Here is a 24,205-nt window from a genome sequence, read left to right on the forward strand (position 1 = left end):
ACAGTGAATTCTGCTGTGGGGGGACGTTTCATGTTGATTTCTATAGTGTACTGTTCTGTGTCTTTTTTTCTTTTTTCTCTTTTTTGTTTTTGTATGGATATATTGACATTTGGTCTGTTCTATTAATTTAATCAAACTCTGTAAAGCACTTTGGTTCAAATACTGGTTTTGTTGAAAAGTGCTATATAAATAAAGATTATTATTATTATTATTATTATGAGACAGAAAAAAATAGGAAGAGAGATGGGGGTCCAGGCCGGGTAGGGTTCCATGGGGCAATGCCCCTGGCGGGGGTAAAAATGTTTGATAATTGCGGAAATGTTTGATAATTGTACCTTGAAACGACACTGTTTTCTTGTCTGTTTACCTTTAATTTATACTGTAATTTTTTTTTAAATTGTACCTTAAAATAACACAAATTACTTGCTTGTCACTTCTTCATTTACACAGAAAATTTGTGATAATCAAACCTTAAAATGACACCAACTCCTTGCTTAAATATACTCAAGTCATATTGAAAATATTTTATATTACACCTACTTGTATCATGGTACCTGTTCCTTGCTTGTTTACACTAATTAGAGAGAAGTATCGTTTACCATTGTGTTTAAACGCCAAATGAATTTCAAATCCAACTCCCAACAGTTAGGATGAACATGATGATCCAACCACTTCAAAGATGATCATATAGAAACATAGAAAATAGGTGCAGGAGGAGGCCATTCGGCCCTTCGAGCCTGCACCGCCAATCAGTGTGATCATGGCTGATCATCCAACTCAGTATCCTGTACCTGCCTTCTCTCCATACCCCCTGATCCCTTTAGCCACAAGGGCCACATCTAACTCTCTCTTAAATATAGCCAATGAACTGGCCTCAACTACCTTCTGTGGCAGAGAATGCCACAGATTCACCACTCTCTGTGTGAAAAATGTTTAAATATAGCCATATTGTGCTACATGGCTACTCAGTCATATACAGTGGACAGAATATTAATTGAATTGAATTGAATTTCCTTTATTGTCATTCAGACCTTACGGTCTGAACGAAATTTTGTGCCTGCAGTCATACATACAATGATACAATAATAAACAACAATAAACACAAATTAACATCCACCACAGTGAGTCCTCCAAACACCTCCTCACTGTGGTGGAGGCAAAAAATCTTAGGGCTGCAGTCTCTTCCCTCTTCTCCCTCTGCGCTGAGGCGATTCCCCCCCGGGCGATGGTACAAACAGTCCCGCAGCTCACCGAACCCCGTGAACGGGCCGGTTCAAAACACTGCCCCCCGGACCGGATTAACATCTCAACCTGGAATTTAAGACATTATTTGAAAAATAACAGTTCCCAAAATCTGGGTTCAAATTATTAAAAAAAAAAAGAAAAATAGGCGAATAATCTTTTATCTTCTTTTGATTGCTGGACATGTTCTGATTGCCAGAATTTGTAAAGTCGGTGACTATTAAGGGATGCTAATTGCTGACACAATGGCGAGTCCAAGCCAGAAGGCATCCGACGAGCCGCGGCTGTGGACCGGGACCGCGGCCTTTATCGCGGGTAGAATCCCGGGTCAGACGAAACGGCCGACGGCGCCCACGTCTGTGCCCGGGTCGGCACCACGGAGGGTGAAGTGGGGAATCGAGGCGGTGAGGTTGTGGTGGCGGTGAAGCCCCGCGACGATGGGGCGATGACTTACCGAATTCCAAGATCCGCGGAGAAATCCCATGCCTGTTGTATCCACTGTTGATTCTCCGGCGGTCGGTGGATCAATGGCCGCCTCTTTACCCACAATCCGCCGCGTGTCAGAAACCAGTTTATAAGGCACGGTGCCGTTCATGCGCATGCGCCCCGCTCCCTCTGCGCGCCTTGGCCTCACCGCTTCAGGCTCTCCGCGCCTGCGCGCTTGTTGTCGCTTGCAACATAGGGCGAGTTCTGGGGCGCGGAGGTTTCTGGGTATCGAGGGCGCCATGGAAATGATCTGATATCACCGGTTCAGCGTTCCCCAATGGACAAGAACCAGTGTCCTGTTGTGTGGAGAGACTACAGTCAATTTAACACAGCAACTTCGCACAAAGGATATGTTCGATTGTCAAAATCATTACACTTACTAGTCCTGCTGAGTTACTCCTGCATTTTGCGCCCATCTTCGGTTTAAACCAGCATCTGCAGTTATTTCCCAAACTATCTTTCCCAGAACATATTCAAAGATCAATTCTCTCTAATGGCTACAAGTCTGTATTTGTCAGTGCTGAACTATTATCTACCTTCTTTGTGACCTTCGGACTATCCTTGATCAGGCTTTGCTGGCTTTACCTTGCACTAAACGTGATTCTCTTATCATGTATCTATACGCTGTAAATAACTAGATTGTAATCGTGTATTGTCTTTCTGCTGGCTGGATAGCACGCAACAAAAGCTTCATACTGTACCTGGGCACACTTGACAATAAACAAAACTGAACAAGGTCTCCGTACCGCTTGGTATCACCTGCAGTGTAGGGTGAGTTCTGGGGCGCCGAGGTTTCTGAAATTACTGATCTGAAATCACAAGCTCAGCGTTCCCCAACAACTATTTGGTCCATTTATGCGGAGAGTACACAGTTAATTTAACACAACATCTCACAACCAATGTCACGTTCATAAGTGATTGGCCATTCAGCCCATCAAGTCTACTCCTAACCCCATTCGACTGTCTAACCCTTGACATCCATACTAATCAAGAATCTATCTATCCCGGCCTTGAAAATATTGATTGACGGTTCCTGCGCCTTCTGTGGCAATTCACCACCCTCCGATTAAAGAAATTCCTACTCATCTTCTCCTAAACGAACATCCTTTAATTCTGAGGCTAAAACCTCGGGCCTTGACTTTCCCACTACTGGAAACATCCTCTCCAAGTCCACTCTATCCAGGCCTTTCACTGTGTCCTCGAATGTTGTGTAGTCACACTTTCATGATTGTGAAACATGATTTCAGATTCATGAAGCAATGACAAGTTTCACCCTCCCTCCCCGAACTAAACAGAGGAAGAAGAAATGCAAGAACATTCCAAAGGAGTCATCAGAGGTGAAAGACTGGCAGTGAATAGACGGGCCAAAGGGCCTCTCGAGGGAGATTGCATGCAGAGAGAGTCTCAGGTTTTACAACAGAACTTCTTTATTTGTCACATGTCCAAGATATTAAACTCCAGCCCAGTTACAGGGGTTAGTAACAACATCGGAACAAACCCCAACTGTGTCCAGCGACCAAGGTTCAGTCCTGGGTGTGATGAACATCAGCAGTACCCGCACAGTCCAACACCAGCAGTCGCTTGTGGACTTGCAACTGGACTCAGCAACCGTGATGGTTAAACAGTGAATCAAAAACTCACTTCAAATGCCCGCGCCCCCACCCAGCGTGTACGAGCTGGTGTCAACAGCTCAGATAATCAAGTGAATCCCTTCCCACACATTAAACAGGTGAGTGGCCTCTCCCCCAGTGTGAATTCTCTGCTGGGTCACCAGGTTAGATTTACCAGTGAAACTCTACCCACAGTTGGGAGAGGCAACTGGTTTCTCCACGGCGTGAACTCGCTGGTGGGTCATCAGGTGGGAATATTGCGTGAATCCCTTCCCACACCCGGAGCAGATGAACGGCCTCTCCCCGGTGTGAACTCTCTGGTGCCTCATTAACGTAGACGAATGCGTGAATCGCTTCCCACACTCGGAACAGTTGAAGGGCTTCTCGCCGGTGTGAATGCGCTGATGTGTTATCATGTTGGTCAAATGAGCGAATCCCTTGCCACAATCACAGCAGGTGTACGGCCTCTCCCCAGTGTGGATCCTCTGGTGTGCCTGCAACGCAGACGAGTCAATGAACCCCTTCCCGCACTCGGAGCAGATGAACGGCCTCTTCCCGGTGTGAATTCTGCGGTGTCTCAGTAACGCAGATGAACGAGTGAACCCCTTCCCACACTCAGAGCAGGTGAACGGCCTCTCCCCGCTGTGAATTCTCTGGTGTGTCTGCAATGCAGATGAGTCAATGAATCCCTTCCCACACTCGGAGCAGATGAATGGCCTATTCCCGGTGTGAATTCTCTCATGCGCCACTAACGCAAAGGAATGAACGAATCCCTTCCCACACTCAGAGCAGGTGAACGGCTTCTCCCCGGTGTGAATTCTCTGGTGTCTCACTAACATATGCGATTGAGTGAATCCCTTCCCACATTCGGGGCAGCTGAACGGCCTCTCCCCCGTGTGAATTCTCTGGTGCCTCGTCAAGTGGCCTGCTTGAGTGAATCCCTTCCCACAATCGGGACAGACAAATGGTTTCCCCAGAGCGTGATCTTGCTGGTGGGTCACCAGGTGGGGAGATTGAGTGGACCCCTGCTCACACTCAGAGCTGGTGGATAATGTCTCCATGCTGTCAACTCCCCGGCGTCTCGTCAGCTCAGTGAATCCCTCGCAAGGTGCTGGTGAACTGAACGACACTGCGGATCTGATGGGTTGAGTTTGAGATTCCCCAACACAAATCTTCTGCTTGTTCCACCTTGAATAAAAGAGTTCACATTAAACATTAATAGATTAAGACGAGTGGGTCAGAAGAGGTGATTTTAGTGTCAACGGTGAGCCTTGTCACAAAGCGGTGGGTTACACATGGCTTGATCTTCACACCTGGAACACCTTGCAGTGAAGTGCCGTCCCTTCCACTTCCCGAGGGAATTCACCTCCATCATCATCATCATCTACATCCATGCTGGAGGACGTCTGTCCAGCACTGAATGAGCTGTACACCATGGTCAACAAACACCAGTCGGCATAGTCAGATGCCTTACCCGCCATTGCAAGGGACTTCAACAAAGCCAGACTGGAAATCACTCCCCACCCACCATCCACACGTGTCCTGCAGCACCCGAGGAGAAATAATTCCTGACCACCGCTGTGCCACCTGTGCTTCATCCCTTGCCTTCACTCTGTGAAATCTGATCAGCCGTCACCCGCCTAAGTACCAGTGGTCGGACGAGGAGCGACGGGTAGGAAGAGGGACATGTTGGACTATACCGGGACATCCGAGATGTCCTCATTCATTAGGGAATGGGGGTTCCCCTCTTCCATCATTGATGGGGGCTTCACATGCGTCTCCTCTGTACCCTGCAGCTCCGTCCTTGTCCTTACCTGTCATCCCATCACATACAACAAAGAATCCTCCAACGGGATCCCAACACTCGCCACATCTTCCCATCTCCACCCCTTTCAGCAAGAACTCGTCCCTTCCCCCTCCCCCTCCCCTGTAGCCGCAGCAGGTGCAACGTTTGCCCCTAAACCTCCTCCCTCCACTGTGTCCAGGGCCCGACAGACCGTTCAGCTTCGGCAGAGATTCACCTGAACCTCCCCCACCCTCATCCACTGTATCCGTTGTTCCAGGTCTGGTCTCTGACACATCAGCGAGACGAGACGTATTTGTGTTTCCGCACCGATTCTCCCCGCAGCCGGGGGCCGCTCCTCAGGCCGGGGCCTCGGTGCTGACTGATCCCGCGCCCGGATCCCCGCTCCTACCCGCCGCCGACCCTCCGGAGTCTTTTGTCCACGGACCGCATGCGCGACTTGGCCGCACCCACTTCCGGGCTCTCCGCGCCTGCGCGCTTGGTATGGCCTGCAACATAGGGCGAGTTCTGGGGCGCGGGGCTTTCTGGGTAAAAAGGGCGCCATGGACATGACCTGAAATCACCGGCTCAGCGTTCCCCAATGGACAACAGCCACGAGGTCAGGGGTTCCCAACCGTTTTCTTCCCGTTTAACCCTGGTGACGTTAATAGCACGTGTTAATAGCACTAGCAATGTTAGTTCACTTATTTATGAACATCTAATGATGAACAGAAGGTACACAAAATTGCTGGAGAAGCAGCAGCATCTATGGAGCGAAGGAAATAGGCAACGTTTCGGGCCGAAACCCTTCTTCAGATGAACAGATACCAGAACCAGAACCAACACAGTCGGTCAATGAGAGAAAATATGCACAAATCCAGAATCACCAAATTTACCTCCTGGGTGGGCGAAATTTCCCCCCATGTGGGGTAAATTTACCCCAGGTTGGGAATCCTTGCACTATGGAGAGCATAATCCTTGTATATGGAGAGCAACAGTGACATCTCGCAACCGATGTAATCGATGAAGCCAGGTGTCAAAGGTGATGGGGAGAAGGTAGAAGCATGGGGTTAGGAGAACGGGCTAGATCCGCCATGAGGGAATGGCGGAGTAGACTTGATGCATTTATTGTCACATGCTCCAGTGGCAGGGAGCAGCTGGGCCGAATGGCCTCTCCCCCTACATCGAGTGTGTTGCAGAGACAGAGGCTAGGACCTGAGACATCGGGTTTACAACAGAACTCATTTGTTTATCTTAAACGCGGAAAATTAAATCCCAGCTTGGAAATAGCAATTACAATAACAATTGTAATCATGTATTGTCTTTCTGTTGGCTGGTTAGCACAAAACAAAAGATTTTCACTGCACCTCGACACAAGTGACACTAAACAAAACGCACAGAACATGTGAGCAGCCTCTACCCAGTGTGAATTCTCTGCTGGGCCACCAGGCTACTAGTATCAGTGAAGCCTCACGCACAGTTGGGAGAGGCCAGTGGCTTCTCCACAGCGTGAACTTGCTGGTGGGTCTTCAGGTTGGATAATCGTGTGAATCCCTTCCTGCACTCAGAGCAGGTGAGGGGTTTCTCCCCGGTGTGAAGCTGATAGTGTGCCCTGAGATTCGACAATTGAACACACCCTTCTCCACACACAGAGCAGGTGAACGTCTCTCCCCGGAGTGAATTCGCTGGTGTCTCTTCAGGGATAGACAATAGACAATAGGTACAGGAGTAGACCATTCAGCCCTTCGAGCCAGCACCGCCATTCAATGTGAGCATGGCTGATCATCCACAATCAGTACCCCGTCTCTGCCATCTCCCCATATCCCCTGACTCCGCTATCTTTAAGATTTGATCGAATACCTTCCCACAATCCGGACAGGCAAATGGTTTCTCCTTGCTGGCGAGGAGATTGAGCGAGCCCCTGCCCACACTCAGAGCTGGTGGATGATTTCTCCATAGCTGCAAGCTCTCTGGTGTCTTGGCGGCTCAGCTGACACAGTGAATCCCTCCCGCGCACTTCATGTGCTGGTGAACTGAAGGAGTTTTAGATTCCTGGAAGTCAATACTCTGCCTGTTCTATGCTGTAAAAAGTGTTTACAATAAATTAACAGTTTATAGGAATATCTATAATATCTTATAGGAAAGATATTGTCAAGCTTGAAAGGGTTCAGAAAAGATTTACGAGGATGTTGCCAGGACTAGAGGGTGTGAGCTACAGGGAAAGGTTGAGCAGGGCTGGGTCTCTATTCCATGGAGTGCAGGAGGATGAGGGGGAGATCTTATGATCTTATAGAGGTGCACAAACTCATGAGAGGAATAGATCGGGTCTGCATGGAGTCTTTTACCCAGAGATGGGGAATCGAGGACCAGAGGATACAGGTTCAAGGTGAAGGGGGAAAAGATTTAATAGGAATCTGAGGGGTAGCTTTTTCATACAAAGGGTGGTAGGTGTATGGAACGAGCTGCCAGAGGAGGTAGTTGAGGCTGGGATTATCCTATCGTTCAATAAACAGCTGGACAGGTACATGGATGGGACGGGTTTGGAGTGATATGGACCAAGTGCAGGCAAGTGGAACTAGTGTAGTTGGGACATGTTGGTCGGTGTGGGCCAAAGGGCCTGTTTCCACACTGTATCACTCTATGACTCGAGGTAAAGATCAGTGTTTTAGTCTCCGTGATGAGACATCTCGCTGTGACAGAGAGGCCAATAGTGAGCTGGGGGAACAAGCCCTTGTCTTCTGTTTGGGCTCAACATCAGATTCGCCAACGGTCTGTCTGTCTGTCTTTTTGTTTGGTATTTTTAGGGTGTTTTAAAAAGTTTGTGTTAAATTTCTCTGGTTTGTTTTATGTGGGGGGGTCGGGGGGAAACCGTTTTTCAGTCTCTTACCTTGCCAGAGATGCGTTTTTTTTTCCGGGTTGTATATCCGGACGCTCTGCGGCCCAACATCGTGGAGCTGGCGGCCTTGCTCGAGACTTTAGGCCCCACCGTGGGGCCGTGGACTTACCATCGGGCCTGCAATCGCCTGGGATCAACGCTCTAACCAGGGGCAACATCGAGGAGCTCGCAGTCTCGGGTAGAAACTGATGTCGGGAAGCTCCAAAGTCGCAGATGGTTCGACTATCCCCGCCCCGGGGTCTGATCGCCCTGCGCGGGGGAGCTGAGATTCCCCTCCCCTGATGCAGAGGGCCCCGACCGCCGGCTATGGGAGCCAAGATCGTCCCGTCAACGGAAGGCTCGAGACACCCCCTAGATTGAACTTTTTCCTTCGCCTTCCATCACAGTGGGGAATGTGGAGTAATCGCTGTGGTGGATGTTTATGTTAAAATGTGTTTTCTGTGTCTTGTTGCTTTTTTGTCGGTATGGACTATATGACAAATCAAATTCCTCGTCTGTTGCGAAATATACTTGGCTAATAAAGTATGATTATGATTTATTTCATGTCTGCAAAGGATTGGTTCCGGGGCCATTTGTGCCATTCCTCTCTCGCGCTGTGTCTTGGCCCAGGTTTTCACTCCATTAATGAAGGAGGCCTCACCTGCTGGGCAAGTCCCACATCCCCACAATGAGCCACACACGGTATTTTTGTGGCTGATTCAGTGGACGTTCTGGCCCCGGGTGACCCCACCCCCACGGTGAACATCGCCGATGGTAATGCCATGTGTAGATGATCAGAAGGTCAGAAGGAATAAGGGTTAGTATTAGGCCGTTTGGCCCATCAAGTCTAGCCCGCCTTTCAATCGGAGCTTCTGTATCTCATGAACTCAGAAGAACGTGGACCTCGTGGCTCATCCAAGGAAGAACAGCAACGTTGGCAGGGAGCAGCTGGGCCGAATGGCCTCTCCACGTTAATAGAGTGTGTTGCAGAGACGGAGGCAAGGACCTGAGACACTGGGTTTACAACAAAACACATTTATTTATCTTAAACACTGAAAATTAAATCCCAGCTCAGAAATAGCAATTACAGGTACAACAATTGTAATCATGTATTGTCTTTCTGTTGACTGGTTAGCACACCATATAACCATCTAACAATTACAGCACGGAAACATAGAAACATAGAAAATAGGTGCAGGAGTAGGCCATTCGGCCCTTCGAGCCTGCACCGCCATTCAATATGATCATGGCTGATCATCCAACTAAGTATCCTGTACCTGCCTTCTCTCCATACCCCCTGCTCCCTTTAGCCACAAGGGCCACATCTAACTCCCTCTTAAATATAGCCAATTAACTGGCCACAACTACCTTCTGCGGCAGAGAATTCCAGAGATTCACCACTCTCTGTGTGAAAAATGTTTTCCTCATCTCGGTCCTAAAAGATTTCCCCCTTATCCTTAAACTGTGACCCCTTGTTCTGGACTTCCCCAAGATCGGGTACAATCTTCCTGCATCTAGCCTGTCCGACCCTTTAAGAATTCTGTAAGTTTCTATAAGATCCCCCCTCAATCTTCAAAATTCTAGCGAGTACAAGCCGAGTCTATCCAGTCTTACTTTATATGAAAGTCCTGACATCCCAGGAATCAGTCTGGTAAACCTTCTCTGTACTCCCTCTATGGCAAGAATGTCTTTCCTCAGATTAGGAGACCAAAACTGTACGTAATACAGCAGGTGTGGTATCACCAAGACCCTGTACAACTGCAGTAGAACCTCCCTGCTCTTATACTCAAATCCTTTTGCTATGAATGCTAACATACCATTTGCTTTCTTCACTGCCTGCTGCAACTGCATTCCTACTTTCAATGACTGGTGTACCATGACACCCAGGTCTCGTTGCATCTCCCCTTTTCCTAATCGGCCACCATTCACATAATAGTCTACTTTCCTGTTTTTGCCACCAAAGTGGATAACCTCACATTTATCCACATTATGCTGCAAGCACTCAGACCATAACCCTCCATTCCTTTCCCGTCCATATACCTATCCAATTTATTTTTAAATGATAAAAACGAACCTGCCTCCACCACTTCCACTGGAAGCTCATTCCACACAGCTACCACTCTCTGAGTAAAGAAGTTCCCCCTCATGTTGCCCCTAAACTTTTGTCCCTTAATTCTCAAATCATGTCCTCTTGTTTGAATCTTCCCTACTCTCAATGGGAAAAGCTTATCCACGTCAACTCTGTCTATCCCTCTCAACACGACAATAGCTTTTCACTGTACCTCGACACAAGTGACAATAAACAGACATGCACAGACATGTGAGCAGCCCCTCCCCAGTGCGAGTTCCCTGCTGGGCCACCAGGTTACTAGTATCAGTTGGGAGAGGCCAGTGGCTTCTCCACGGCGTGAACTTGCTGGTGGGTCTTCAGGTTGGAAAACCGCGTGAATCCCTTCCCGCACTCAGAGCAGATGAACAGTCTCTCCCCGGTGTGAACTTGCTCATGTCTCTTCAGGTAGATCAACCTAGTGAACCCCTTCCCGCACTCAGAACAGATGAACGGCCTCTCCCCGGTGTGAGTTCGCTGGTGCAATTGCAGCCGAGACACATCGAGAAATACTTTCCCGCACACGGAACAAGTGAACGGTCTCTCCGTGGTGTGAAGCCGCTCGTGTTTTTTCAAATAGTTCAACCCAGTGAATCCCTTCCCACACACGGAACAGGCGAACGGCCTCTCGCCGGTGTGAATCCGCTGGTGTGATCGTAGCCGGTATAAATGTATAAATCCCTTCCCACACTCAGAACAAGTGAACGGCCTCTCCCCGGTGTGAATAGGCTGGTGTGTCTGCAGCTGCGATAATTGTACAAATCCCATCCCACACACGGAACAAGTGAACGGCCTCTCCCCAGTGTGAATTCGCCGGTGGGTCAGCAAGCTGGAAGAGTCAGTGAATCCCTTTCCACACTCGGAGCAGATGAACGGCTTGTCCCCGCTGTGAATCTGCTCGTGTCTCTGTAGCCCAGAGAAATCAATGAACCCCTTCCCGCACACAGAGCAGGTGAACGGCCTCTCTCCAATGTGTATCCGCTGGTGTGACTGCAGGTGAGAGGACTGTATAAACCCCTTCCCACACTCATAGCAGGTGAACGGCCGCTCCCCGCTGTGAATCCGCTGGTGCTTCTGCAGTCCCGACAGCTGAGTAAATCCCTTGCCGCACTCGGAGCAGGTGAAGGGTTTCTCCCCGGTGTGAAGCTGGTAGTGTGTCCTGAGATTCGACAATTGAACGTACCCTTTCCCACACACGGAGCAGGTGAACGGCCTCTCCCCCGTGTGAATCTGCCGGTGTCTCTGCAGCCCGGACAGTGCCGTGAACCCCTTCCCGCACTCAGAGCAGGTGAACGGCCTCTCCCCGGAGTGGGTTCGCTGGTGCCTCTTCAGGTAGCAGACCTGAGCGAATCCCTTCCCACAATCGGGGCAGGCAAACGGTTTCTCCACGGTGTGGTCCTGCTGGCGGGGAGATTGATCGAGTCCCTGCCCGCGCTCAGGGCTGGTGGACGATTTCTCCATCGCTGCAAGCTCTCTGGTGTCTTTGGCGGCTCAGCTGACACAGTGAGTCCGTCCCGCGCGTTCACTTGCTGGTGAACTGAAGGAGTTTTAGATTCCCGGATGTCGATCCTCTCCCTGTTCTATCCTGTAAAAAGAGTTTACAATAAATGAACAGTTTACGTGGTACTGCACCTGCAACTGCTCGGACAGGAAGGCTCTGCAGAGGGTAGTGAGGGGAGCAGAGAGGATCATTGGCGTCTCCCTACCCTCGGTACAAGAACTGTTCCAGAGCCGCTGTCTGAAGAAAGCACAGAGAATTGCCAAGGACAAACTGCACCCCCTCCACGCACACCTGGATCTCCTGCCATCAGGTAAGAGATATCGTAGCATCAAAGCCCGGACTACAAGACTGCTAAACAGCTTCCTACCACAGGCTGTGAGGCTGCTAAACAGTACTCTGCACCCACAGTCACTTACTTGACTCTGCGGCTGGCACGGAAACTTTAATACTACTTGGCCACTCAAATCAGCTTGAAAGGATTTTAACATCATTGAACAGATTTACGAGGGATTGTTGCCAGGACTAGAGGGTGTGAGCTACAGGGAAAGGTTGAGCAGGCTGGGACTCTATTTCATGGGACTCTATTTCATGGAGCGCAGGAGGATGGGAGGAGATCTTATAGAGGTGGACAAAATCGTGAGAGGAATAGATCGGGTAGACAGACGCACAGTCTTTTATCCAGAGATGGGGAATCGAGGACCAAAGGACATTGGTTCAAGGAGAAGGGGAAAAGATTTAATAGGAATCGTAGAAACATAGAAAATAGGTGCAGGAGTAGGCCATTCAGCCCTTCGAGCCTGCACCGCCATTCATTACGATCATGGCTGATCATCCAACTCAGTATCCTGTACCTGCCTTCTCTCCATACCCCCTGATCCCTTTAGCCACAAGGGCCACATCTAACTCCCTCTTAAATATAGCCAATGAACTGGCCTCAACTACTTTCTGTGGCAGAGAATTCCACATATTCACCACTCTCTGAATTTTTTTTTTTTTTCTCATCTCGGTCCTAAAAGACTTCCCCTTATCCTTAAACTTTGACCCCTTATTCTGGACTTCCCCAACATCGGGAACAATCTTCCTGCATCTAGCCTGTCCAACCTCTTAAGAATTTTGTAAGTTTCAATAAGTTCCTCCCACAATCTTCTAAATTCTAGCGAGTACAAGCCGAGTCTATCCAGTCTTTCTTCATATGAAAGTCCTGACATCCCAGGAATCAGCCTGGTGAACCTTCTCTGTACTCCCTCTATGGCAAGAATGTCCTTCCTCATATTAGGAGACCAAAACTGTACGCAATACTCCAGGTGTGGCCTCACCAAGACCCCATACAACTGCAGTAGAACCTCCCTGCTCCTATACTCAAAACATTTTGCTATAATAATAATAATAATAATAATATCTTTTATTGTCATTGCACATAAGCGCAACAAGATTTGGTATGCAGCTTCCATCTGATGTCATAACTTAAATAACTAATAAAATTTAGATTTAGATACCCCGAGAACATGGTTTGGTATGAATGCTAACATACCATTCGCTTTCTTCACTGCCTGCTGCACCTGCATACCTACTTTCAATGACTGGTGTACCATGACACCCAGGTCTCGTTGCATCTCCCCTTTACCTAATCGGCCACCATTCAGATAATAATCTACTTTCCTGTGTTTGCCACCAAAGTGGATGACCTCACATTTATCCACATTATACTGCATATATCTCGGAGGCACTTTCCAAATTCCCTTTCTTGGGGGTCCTGAACCAACCTGATTTTCCCAGCCTACCTGCATATTGAAATCTCCCATCACCACAGTGGCATTACCTTTGTTACATGCCAATTTTAACTCCTTCTGCAACTTACACCCTATATCCAGGCTACTATTTGGGGGTCTGTAGATAACACCAATTAGTATCTTCTTACCGTTGCAATTCCTCAATTCTATTCACAGCGACTCTACCTCGTCAGTCCCTCTGTCTCCCCTCGCAAGGGACTGAATTTAATAGAAACATAGAAAATAGGTGCAGGAGTAGGCCATTCGGCCCTTCGAGCCTGCACCGCCATTCAATATGATCATGGCAGTTTTGGGGACAGAGCCTTTTCCAGGGCAGCTCCCAGGCTCTGGAACTCCCTCCCCCAACTGATCCGCAATTCCTTGTCCCTCACCATCTTCCAGTCCCGCCTCAAGACCCATCTCTCCACCTCTGCCTATCCTTAGCCCCACGTCACCCTCCCTTTTCATCTGTGCTTGAATTGCCTCATATTGTGTTTTGAATTGAATTCTGTCTTTAATTTGTGTACTAGTCATGTCTCTACTATTTATTTCATTCCGCTTACATGTTTTCCCTCTACTTGCTAAATTTTTGTAAGGTGTCCTTGAGACTCTTGAAAGGCGCCCATAAATAAAATGTATTATTATTACTACTATGGCTGATCATCCAACTCAGTATCCTGTACCTGCCTTCTCTCCATACCCCCTGATCCCTTTAGCCACAAGGGCCACATCTAACTCCCTCTATCATCCTACACACACTAGGGACAATTTTACATGTCGCGAGCATTGCCACTTTCATTTCACTGCACATCTCGTATGTGTATGTGACAAATAAACTTGACTTGACTCTTAAATATACCCAATGAACTGTGGCCTCAATACTCTCTGTGGCAGAGAATTCCACAGATTCACCACTCTCTGTGTAAAAAATGATTTTCTCATCTCAGTCCTAAAAGATGCCTCACCAACAGAGCTACCCCACAGATCTGCCCTCCTGCCTGTCCTTGCTATAGGACATCACAGACGTTCAGGTTTGTAGGTTCATTGGTTTGATGTTACTGGTGTAACTGTGAATGTACAAATAAATGTCCCTATTGTGTGTGTGTGTGTGTGGGGGGGGTCGTGTTAACGTCCGGGGATTTCTCGAGTCAGGACCTTATTTCCTGGCCGGCTGCGTTACTCCAGCACTTTGTGTCTTTTTCTTGTGAAGCCGCGCCCGCAGTTCCCTGCATCTAGAACAAGGTCCTTGATCCGCGCTCCTACCTGCAGCCGATCCTCCGGAGTCTTTTGTCCACGGACCGCATGCGCGACTTGGCCGCACCCACTTCCGGCTCCGCCGCGCCTGCGCGCCGCTTGGTGTCGCCTGCGACATAGGGCGAGTTCTGGGGCGCGGGCGTTTCTGGGTAAATCGGGCGCCATGGAGCATGACCTGAAATCACCGGCTCAGCGTTCGCCAAATGGACAACAACCACTTTGCCCTTGTAGGTGGAGAACTGTTAACCTCTCGCAACCGATGTGGTCGTTTAGTTGTGAACATCATTACATTTACATGTGTCGAAATTCCGACTTATGCACCAAGAACTGTTTTTTCCCCTAGGTACACAAACATGCTGGGGAAACTCAGCGGGTGCGGCAGCATCTATGGAGCGAAGGAAATACATGTAAAATGTATAAATGTAAAATTGTCCCTAGTGTGTGTAAGATGTTAGTGTGCGGAGATCGCTGGTCGGCGTGGACTCGGTGGGCCGAAGGGCCTGTTTCCGCGCTGTATCTCTAAACTAAACACGTGACAATAAACTAAACTGAACTGAAGAAGGGTTTCGGACCGAAACGTTGCCTATTTCCTTCGATCCATAGATGCTGCTGCACCCGCTGAGTTTCTCCAGCATTTTTGTCTACCTTCGATTTTCCAGCATCTGCAGTTCCTTCTTAAACACTTGTATGTGGAGAAAAACAGTGACATCTCGCAACCGGTGTGGTCGTTTAGTTGTTGAACATCATTACATTTACAATTCAGACTTATGAACCAATAACATCCAAGCGAAAGGAAGTCTCCGGAGATTCACCTTTGCACATGAATAATCCCATCATTTCAGCAGCAAAAGATAAAGCCGAAGCTCTTGGTCGTCAGTTTTGCTCAGTTTTTACCAGAGAAAAACAATCTGATTTTCCTGATCTTGGCCCCAGTAGCGTTCCTAGTAGCGGTGGTGACTTGCTCATCACCAAAGAGGGAGTTGAAAAGGTAGACAAAAACGCTGGAGAAACTCAGCGGGTGAGGCAGCATCTATGGAGCGAAGGAAATAGGCAACGTTTCGGCTCGAGACCGTTCTTCAATCCAGCATCTGCAGTTCCTTCTTAAACAGTGAGTTGAAAAGCTTTTGTCTGAATTGAATCCTCTTAATGCCTGTGGCCCAGAGGGCATGAATTTGTGAAATTTGAGCAATGTATGTAGACTGTATTGAATGATTTGTACAGACTCCGAAAATGTTGGATGAATTTTTGCACAGTTCGTGTATTGTATATATTTGCACGGCGATCGTAGAGTCTGTTCTCACCTTCTCCATCATGGTCTGGTTTGGCTGAGCCACCAAGCACGACACCTGGAGGCTGCAGCGAATCGTCCGATCGGCTGAGAAGGTTATTGGCTGCAACCTTCCCTCCATTGATGAACTGTACACTGCAAGGGCCAGGAAGCGAGCGGGCAAGATCATCTCTGACCCCCTCTCACCCGGGCCACAAACTCTTTGAATCACTTCCCTCTGGAAGGTGACTCCGGACTGGCAAAGCTGCCACAGCCGGACATAAAAACAGTTTTTATCCACGAGTAGTTGCTCTACTCAACAGCCAAAAATCTGTAGCCTCCCTTTGATCTGGTGTTTTGTTGGTTCACATGCTTGATCAATGGTGTTTTATTTTTAATGTCTTAATATTATGAATGTTTAGTGTTTTCTGAGTCATTCGTAATTGTCACTGTATGTCATGTTGTTACTTGTGGGTGGAGCACCAAGGCAAATTCCTTGTATGTGAATACTTGGCCAATAAACGTACTTACTTACTTACTTTATTACCTGATCTATTTTGAAATTAAAAAAAAATATTCTTCTAGCATTGCTCCAATCCTCCAGATATTATTCCAGAAATCAATTTCTACCAGAGAACTGCAGTGACTGGTGTAATGCAAACATCTCCCCAATTTACAAAAAGAGCGGCCACTCAAATCCAGCCAACTATCGTCAGGTATCCTTGACTTCAATTGTCTGCAAACTTCTTGAGCATATTATTCATGGCCATGTTATGAGGCATTTTGAAATACACAACATACTAGTTGAGCAGCAGCTTGGATTCCGCAAAGGCAGGTCATGCGAGACCCTGGTTAATCAATAGTCAATAGTCAATTTAATTGTCATTTGGACCCCTTGAGGTCCAAACGAAATGCCGTTTCTGCAGCCATACATTACAAATAGACCCCAGACACAACATAATTTACATTTTACATAAACATCCATCACATTGCTGTGATGGAAGGCCAAAAAAAAACTTATCTCTCCACTGCACTCTCCCCCCCCCGATATTGTAATGATCTGTAAACCATCCTGGATAACAGAGGGCAGGCCAATCTTATTACAATGGACTTTAGCAAGGCCTTTGACACCGTTGCCCACCGTAGTGGGGTTGATGGGCAAGGTTCACTACATTGGCATCTGTAATAACATCTACTCCTGGATTGATTCATTACTCACCAAACGTCATCAAAAGGTTGGTGTAGACGGTGAGTCTTCACAACAACATCCAGTCGAGTCCGGCGAGCCACAGGGACCGGTGTTGGGGCCCTTGCTGTTTCTGATTTACATCAACGATCTCCATGCTGTGACGTCTCGTCAGCTCAGTTGACACAGTGAAAGGCCCCTACCACTCGTTCAGGTACTGGTGAACTGAACGACGCGGCATATCCGACGGTCGACTTTGAGCTTCCCGTACACAAATCTAATGCTTGTACTACCCTGAATACGAGAGTTCACAAAACAAACATTAACAGGTAAGTGTTCCAAACGTGGTCATTTTAGTCTCTACTAGACCAAGTGGGACCCGTTGGGCCCTGTTCCCCCAACGCAATATTCCTCCACTCACCCATAGCCCTCAACTGTGCAGGTGCGGCTGATGTTTTCAAAGTTTAAAATGGTAATAATGTAAAATATATCAATGTGAACGCATCTCATAGAAACATAGAAATTAGGTGCAGGAGTAGGCCATTCGGCCCTTCGAGCCTGCACCGCCATTCAATATGATCATGGCTGATCATCCAACTCAGTATCTCGTACCTGCCTTCTCTCCATACCCCCTGATCCCCTTAGCCACAAGGGCCACATCTAACTCCCTCTTAAATATAGCCAATGAACTGGCCTCGACTACCCTCTGCGGCAGAGATTTCCAGAGATTCACCACTCTCTGTGTGAAAAAAGTTCTTCTCATCTCGGTTTTAAAGGATTTCCCCCTTATCCTTAAGCTGTGACCCCTTGTTCTGGACTTCCCCAACATCGGGAGGAATCTTCCTGCATCTAGCCTGTCCAACCCCTTAACCCCTCTCAATCTCACCCGCCCTCTGCTTCCTCCGCTCACCCCCTCCCTCCCTTCCTCTCTCTTTCCCCTCCCTCCCCTCTTACCCCTCCCTCCTCCCCTCCTCCATTCTTTCCCCTTTCTTCCTCCCCTCTCCCACTCCCTCCATTTCCTTTCCCCCACACCCCCAGTCACCCCCTCTCCTTCCCTCCCTCCATAACCCCTCTCCTCTCCCTCTATCCCCCACTCCCACCTTTCCCACCCCCCACTGCCACCCTCTCTCTCTTTATCCCCTTTCCTCCCCCACTCTCCCGTCCCCCACTTTCCCTCCCTCTCCCTCCCTACCCCCTCCTCTCCCACAACCCCCCACCCTCCCTCCTCACCTCCCCAGGATCTCGATGTAAACCACGTCGGCGATGAAGTTGTACTCGATGCGGGGGCTGTCAGGAGGTGGGGGTGGGGGAGGGAGATGCCGAGGCTGCGGCCTAGTCCTCGCCCCGGGTCCCGCTCCTCCCCATCCCCACAGCAGGGCCCGGAGCAGGGGGCTATGGTGGAGTGGTGGAATATAGTGTTGGGGAATGGGTTGCGTTGGGGGACCAGGCATCTCATGTGATTGGACCCAACAGGTCCCACGTTGTCTAGTACATAGATACAGATAGATGGCGAGTTGAAGCATCCACTCTGTGACAGCGAGGCTGACAGGAAGCTGGGGGGACAAACTGGCTGGCGGCAATCAACGTCAACTTTCTATTCGCTGACTTGCTATTTGTCTGCGCCACAGTGGGCCGTCTCTGCCAGTCATCCACCTGTGATTTGGCCCGTTCTTTTTAACTCCATCAGCGAGGGTAGCCTCGCCTGTTGGGCAAGTCCCACGTCCCCACTATGAGTATTTCCGTGGCCATGTCCCGTGGATATTCTGCTTTATGGTGACCCACCCCCAGGGGATTGATGGTGATGAACTGGACGATGGCAATGCCATTGAGTGCCAGTTAGATGACCGTGCTCCTGTAAACATAGAAAATATGTTTTCTGCGCAGAGGGAGCAGAGGGAGAGACTGCAACCCTAAGATTTTTGCCTCCACCACAGTGAGGAGGTGTTTGGAGGACTCATTGTGGTGGAAGTTAATTTGTGTTTATTGTTGTTATTATTGTATCACCGCCACAAAATTTCAATATGATCAATGGCTGATCATCAATTCAACTCGGAGTAGGCCATCCCCTGAGCTTGCACCGCCATTCGATATGATCATGGCTGATCATCCAACTCAGTATCCAATCCCTGCCTGATCCCTTTAGTCACAAGGGCCACATCTAACTCCCTCTAAATATAGCCAATGAACTGTGGCCTCAACTACCTTCTGTGGCAGAGAATTCCACAAATTCACCACTCTCCGTGTAATTGCTTGTATCATCTGATCACACTCTCTTGAGGCAGGAAATCCATGCTTGTAGTCACAAACACGCTCTGCGGTTCTGCAACACATCGCGGGTGGTTTTGGCAATGGCCGCCTCCTTACCCACAACGCCCCGCGACGCAGAAAGCGGTCTATGCGTCGCCGTGCAGTCGATGCGCATGCGCCGCTTGGACCGGCTGCACCGGGCAACGTCACTGACGGGCGGGGAATCCCCGGGGTGAGGGGGAAGGGGAAGGTCCAGCATCGTCCCCCTGGGTCCATCGAAGGAGCAGAAACGTTGGCATGGACCAGCAGGGCCGAATGGCCTCTCCACCTGCATCGAGTGTGTTGCAGAGACAGAGACAAGGACCTGAGACACTGGGTTTACAATCAAACTCATTTATTTATCACAGACCCACAGGGTCTTGCTGAGACCACACCTGGAGTATTGCGTACAGTTTTTTGGTCTCCAAATCTGTGGAAGGACATTATTGCCATAGAGGGAGTGCAGAGAAGGTTCACCAGACTGATTCCTGGGATGTCAGGACTGTCTTATGAAGAAAGACTGGATAGACTTGGTTTATACTCTCTAGAATTTAGGAGATTGAGAGGGGATCTTATAGAAACTTACAACATTCTTAAGGGGTTGGACAGGCTAGATGCAGGAAGATTGTTCCCGATGGTGGGGAAGTCCAGGACAAGGGGTCACAGCTTAAGGATAAGGGGGGAAATCCTTTAAAACCGAGATGAGAAGAACTTTTTTCACACAGAGAGTGGTGAATCTCTGGAACTCTCTGCCACAGAGGGTAGTTGAGGCCAGTTCATTGGCTATATTTAAGAGGGAGTTAGATGTGGCCCTTGTGGCTAAGGGGATCGGGGGGTGTGGAGAGAAGGCGGGTACGGGATACTGAGTTGGATGATCAGCCATGATCATATTGAATGGCGGTGCAGGCTCGAAGGGCCGAATGGCCTACTCCTGCACCTAATTTCTATGTTTCTATGTTTCTAATATTAAATCCCAGTGTTTAAGAAGGAACTGCAGATGCTGGAAAATTGAAGGTAGACAAAAAATGCTGGAGAAACTCAGCGGGTGCAGCAGCATCTATGGAGCGAAGGAGATAGGCAACGTTTCGGGCCGAAACCCTTCTTCAGACTAAAGATCTTATAGCTTATAGCTATAGGGAGGTTTCACGGCAGTCGGGTCACGACCCATGACCTGTACTGTTGCTACTCTACTCCAAATGGATTACACGCGATGAACTGCAGGTAGGCACTTACCATTGTTTCCAGCGTTGCGGGCCCGTTAAAACCCGCCGAAAATGTCAATTTTTGCGCTGTAAATAATTATGGAAATCGGGATAAGCGCGAGAGACATTTAGCCTACTTCAGAATTCCAAAAGTGAGGAGAAATGACGGTAGATAGAAACGAGAGCTGAAGGGACAACAACAGCCAGAGTGCTTAGCGAACATTGGCCGTTTGCTCACTGCATTTCATCAACAGTAAGGCATTATTTGTGTTTTTCTTGATTCCTTTGGCATCTAAAAAGTTTCAGAAGTGATAAATCTGGCTGTAATTTTTTTAAATCGCCCATGGTTCTCGTGGGTTTTTACATACAAAATGAAAACGCATCTGAAGAAAAATTTACAGCCAGATTTATCACTTCTGAGACTTTTTAGATACCAAAGGAATCAAGAAAAAACACAAATAATGCCTTACTGTTGATGAAATGCAGTGAGCAAACGCGATAATTCCCAATATTTTCAATGTTTACCCAGCACTTTAGCTGCTATAGTCCCTTCAGTTCTCGCTTCTCTTTACCTTCATTTCGCTTCACGTTTGGAATTCTAAAGTTGGGTACATGTCTCTCACACTTACCCCGACTCCCACAATTTGTTTCAGCGCAAAAATTCAAAATTTTAGCGGTTTTTAACAGGTAGGAAAGTACGCGTTTCTAGCATTAATAACATGTACCGGAAGTGATGGATGTCTTCCAGTTGGATTTAGCGGCTCCGTGCGTCGAGCCCTATGACCCAGTGACCTTTCGTGCAACCATAAGATCTTTGCTTCAGACTGATAGGGGGTGGGGGGGGGCGGGGAGAAGAAAGGAAAAAAGGAGGAGGAGCCCGAGGGCCGAGGGGAGAGATAGGAAGGGGAGGAGACACAAAGGGTTAACAGAATTGTGAGAATTCAATGTTCATGCCACCAGGATGCAGACTCCCCAAGCGGAATATGAGGTGCTGTTCCTCCAATATGAGGTGTAATCCCAGCTCAGATACAGCAATGACAATAGCAATTGTAATCATGTATTGTCTTTCCTTAAAATGAATGAGTGAATACTTTATTGCCACATGTGGCAAGTTAAACACTTTGCTTGCCCCACCCTCACTTATTCTCTCCCCCCACCCCTCATGGCGGGTCCCCCCCCCCCACCTGGTCCCCCTTTGTTGTTCATCCCCCCCCCACTCTGGTTCCTTTTTGTTCCCACCAGCACATCCTCCGGCCCCATACGACGAGAATAATCTCCCCCCCCCCCCCCCCCCCCCCACTGATCGTGCCCAGTGAACAGTACTCAGTCCTGGATGTGATGAGAGCAGACACCACAGACTCCAACACTAGCAGACACTTGTGGACTTAAGCTTGAACAGAGCTTTGTTGAACAGCAGGTGGACGCAAAATGCTGGAGTAACTCAGCGGCACAGACAGAAGACAGAAATAGGTGACGCCTCGACCCGAAACGTCACCTATTCCTTCTCTCCAGAGATGCTGCCTGCCCCGCTGAGTTACTCCAGCATTTTGCGTCAGCCTTCAATTTAAACCAGCATCTGCAGTTCTTCTCCGCACATTAGATCAACAGCGAAAGTATTCAGCAACTGCGATTGTTAACCCTGACCTCCCTCCCCCAGTGTGAACTCTCTCATGGGTTACCAGGTTGGGAGACGGAGTGAATCTCTTCCCACACACGGAACAGGCGAACGGCCTCTACTCAGTGTGAATTTTCCGGTGTTTCTTCAGGTTGCAGGCTTGAGAGAACCCCTTCCCACAACCAGAGCAGGTGAAGGGCTTCTCCCCGGTATGAATCAGCTGATGTGTCAGTAGCCTCGATGATGAGGTCAATCCCTTCCCGCAAACAGAACAGGTGAAGGGCTTCTCCCCCGCGAGAATTCTCTGGTGTGTCCTCAGGTTGCCGGCCTGAGAGAATCCCTTCCCACAATCGGGACAGGGAATTGTTTTCTGGGCAATCTGGACAAGTTCAGCGTGAACTTGCTTTTGGTGACTCTTCAGGTTGTTTGCTTGAGTGAATCCCTTCCCACAATCGGGACAGGGAAATGGTTTCTCCACAGCGTGGTCTTGCCGGTGGGAAGATGGAGTGAATCCCAGCTCACTCTCAGAGCTAGTGAATAATGTCTCCATGCTGCGGAATTTATGGTGCCTCGTCGGCTCAGCTGACACAGTGAATCCCTCCCACGCGTTCAGGTGCAGGTTTGAGATTCCCGAGCATCAATATCCTCTACTTGTTCTATCCTGTAAGAAAAGGTTTACACTAAATTAACAGGCAAAGATCGGTATTTCAGACGAGGTGATTTTAGTCTCCATGGTTTGCTGTTTTCGATAAATAACTGGATTCATAGAAACATAGAAAACAGGTGCAGGGGTAGGCCATTCAGCCCTTCGAGCCTGCACCGCCATTCAATATGATCATGGCTGAACAGCCAACTCAGTATCCCATCCCTGCCTTCACTCCATACCCCCTGATCCCTTTAGCCACAAGGGCCACATCTAACTCTCTCTTAAATATAGCCAATGAACTGGCCTCAACTACCTTCTGTGACAGAGAATTCCACAGATTCACCACTCTCTGTGTGAAAAATGTTTTTCTCATCTCCGTCCTAAAAGATTTCCCCCTTATCCTTAAACTGTGACCCCTTGTTCTGGACTTCCCCAACATCGGGAACAATCTTCCTGCATCTAGCCTGTCCAACCCCTCAAGAATTTTGTAAGTTTCTATAAGATCCCCCCTCAATCTTCTAAATTCCAGCGTGTACAAACCGAGTCTATCCAGTCTTTCTTCATATGAAAGTCCCGACATCCCAGGAATCAGTCTGGTGAACCTTCTCTGTACTCCCTCTATGGCAAGAATGTCCTTCCTCAGATTAGGAGAACAAAACTGTACGCAATACTCCAGGTGTGGTCTCACCAAGACCCTGTACAACTGCAGTAGAACCTCCCTGCTCCTATGCTCAAATCCTTTTGCTATGAATGCTAACATACCATTCGCTTTCTTCACTGCCTGCTGCACCTGGATGCCTACCTTCAATAACAGTTTCGATTCACTCAGTAATTTATGACACTGTGCTAAATAAGGCACAGACACGCACGTATCCCCGAACGCACCCGCAAACCGTACACTCGTACACGGCAGAGCATGCCGCAGGATGTTATGCTCAAGATCACCAGACACCGTTCGCGACACGGTCCAAGGCTGAGGTCCACGGTCCAACCCAAAGGGCTCCCAACGCCAATCTTTATGGCATTTCTTATCAGAGCAGATACTGCCCCAATCATAAGCCCCACCTTGTCTGCAAGGTTTCTACGCTACTAGCGGCAGGGGGAGGGGGAGCGGGTGGTCGACCCCACCGTTGCCGTCGTGTTTTGTCCACCAACGCAACCTTTCCCCCAGAGAATGTCCTGGGAAAGGCTGCATTGCCAGGCAACGGTCACAGGCATGAGGAGATAACGTGTCTGGAAACTTGTTTTGGGGAGGGGCTATGGAATGTCTGGCTGCTGACGGAGCTGAGAACTCCATTTCACGTTTTAGCTCAAATTGTCAGTTTAACCCTTACACTACACCCCTTGGAGTCATGAGTCTACATTAACCCCCCCCC

The 24,205-nt window shown here is 48.6% G+C and overlaps 2 protein-coding genes across 4 annotated transcripts in view; both read right to left on the reverse strand.

Annotated features, from left to right (window-relative positions):
• Positions 1-3,137: 3,137 nt before the first annotated feature.
• Positions 3,138-5,654, reverse strand: LOC129704328 (gastrula zinc finger protein XlCGF8.2DB-like). 3 transcript variants are annotated; one of them, XM_055647393.1, is made up of 2 exons: positions 5,534-5,654; positions 3,138-4,526 (listed from the first exon to the last, which is right to left on the reverse strand). In XM_055647393.1, the coding sequence occupies exons 1-2, from the start codon at positions 5,572-5,574 to the stop codon at positions 3,524-3,526; spliced, it is 1,044 nt and encodes a 347-aa protein (XP_055503368.1). In that variant the 5' UTR covers positions 5,575-5,654; the 3' UTR covers positions 3,138-3,523. The 3 variants fall into 3 exon arrangements, with proteins under 3 accessions (XP_055503368.1, XP_055503371.1, XP_055503369.1); XM_055647396.1 differs by having other exon boundaries at positions 5,452-5,577; XM_055647394.1 differs by lacking the exon at positions 5,534-5,654 and adding an exon at positions 5,360-5,527.
• A 3,025-nt stretch (positions 5,655-8,679) lies between these two features.
• Positions 8,680-24,205, reverse strand: part of LOC129703880 (uncharacterized) — a 42,488-nt gene continuing 26,962 nt past the window's right edge. The window contains 6 exon segments of the mRNA XM_055646554.1: positions 8,680-11,593; positions 14,637-14,802; positions 17,284-17,374; positions 18,311-18,367; positions 19,384-19,593; positions 22,306-22,819. Coding sequence (XP_055502529.1) covers positions 10,371-11,593; positions 14,637-14,802; positions 17,284-17,374; positions 18,311-18,367; positions 19,384-19,593; positions 22,306-22,819 — 2,261 coding nt within the window. The 3' untranslated portion in view covers positions 8,680-10,370.

The sequence above is a fragment of the Leucoraja erinacea genome, chromosome 15 (genome assembly GCF_028641065.1).
Source record: "Leucoraja erinacea ecotype New England chromosome 15, Leri_hhj_1, whole genome shotgun sequence".
In the NCBI taxonomy this organism is placed as follows: Eukaryota; Metazoa; Chordata; class Chondrichthyes; order Rajiformes; family Rajidae; genus Leucoraja; species Leucoraja erinaceus.

Excerpts from the sequence above, each read along its gene's own strand:
- LOC129704328 (XM_055647393.1), bottom strand. The coding sequence starts at position 5,574 with ATGCGGTCCGTGGACAAAAGACTCCGGAGGGTCGGCGGCGG. Across the intron at positions 4,527-5,533 it reads CTCCGGAGGGTCGGCGGCGG|GTGGAACAAGCAGAAGATTT; the intron begins GTAGGAGCGGGG and ends CTTTTATTCAAG.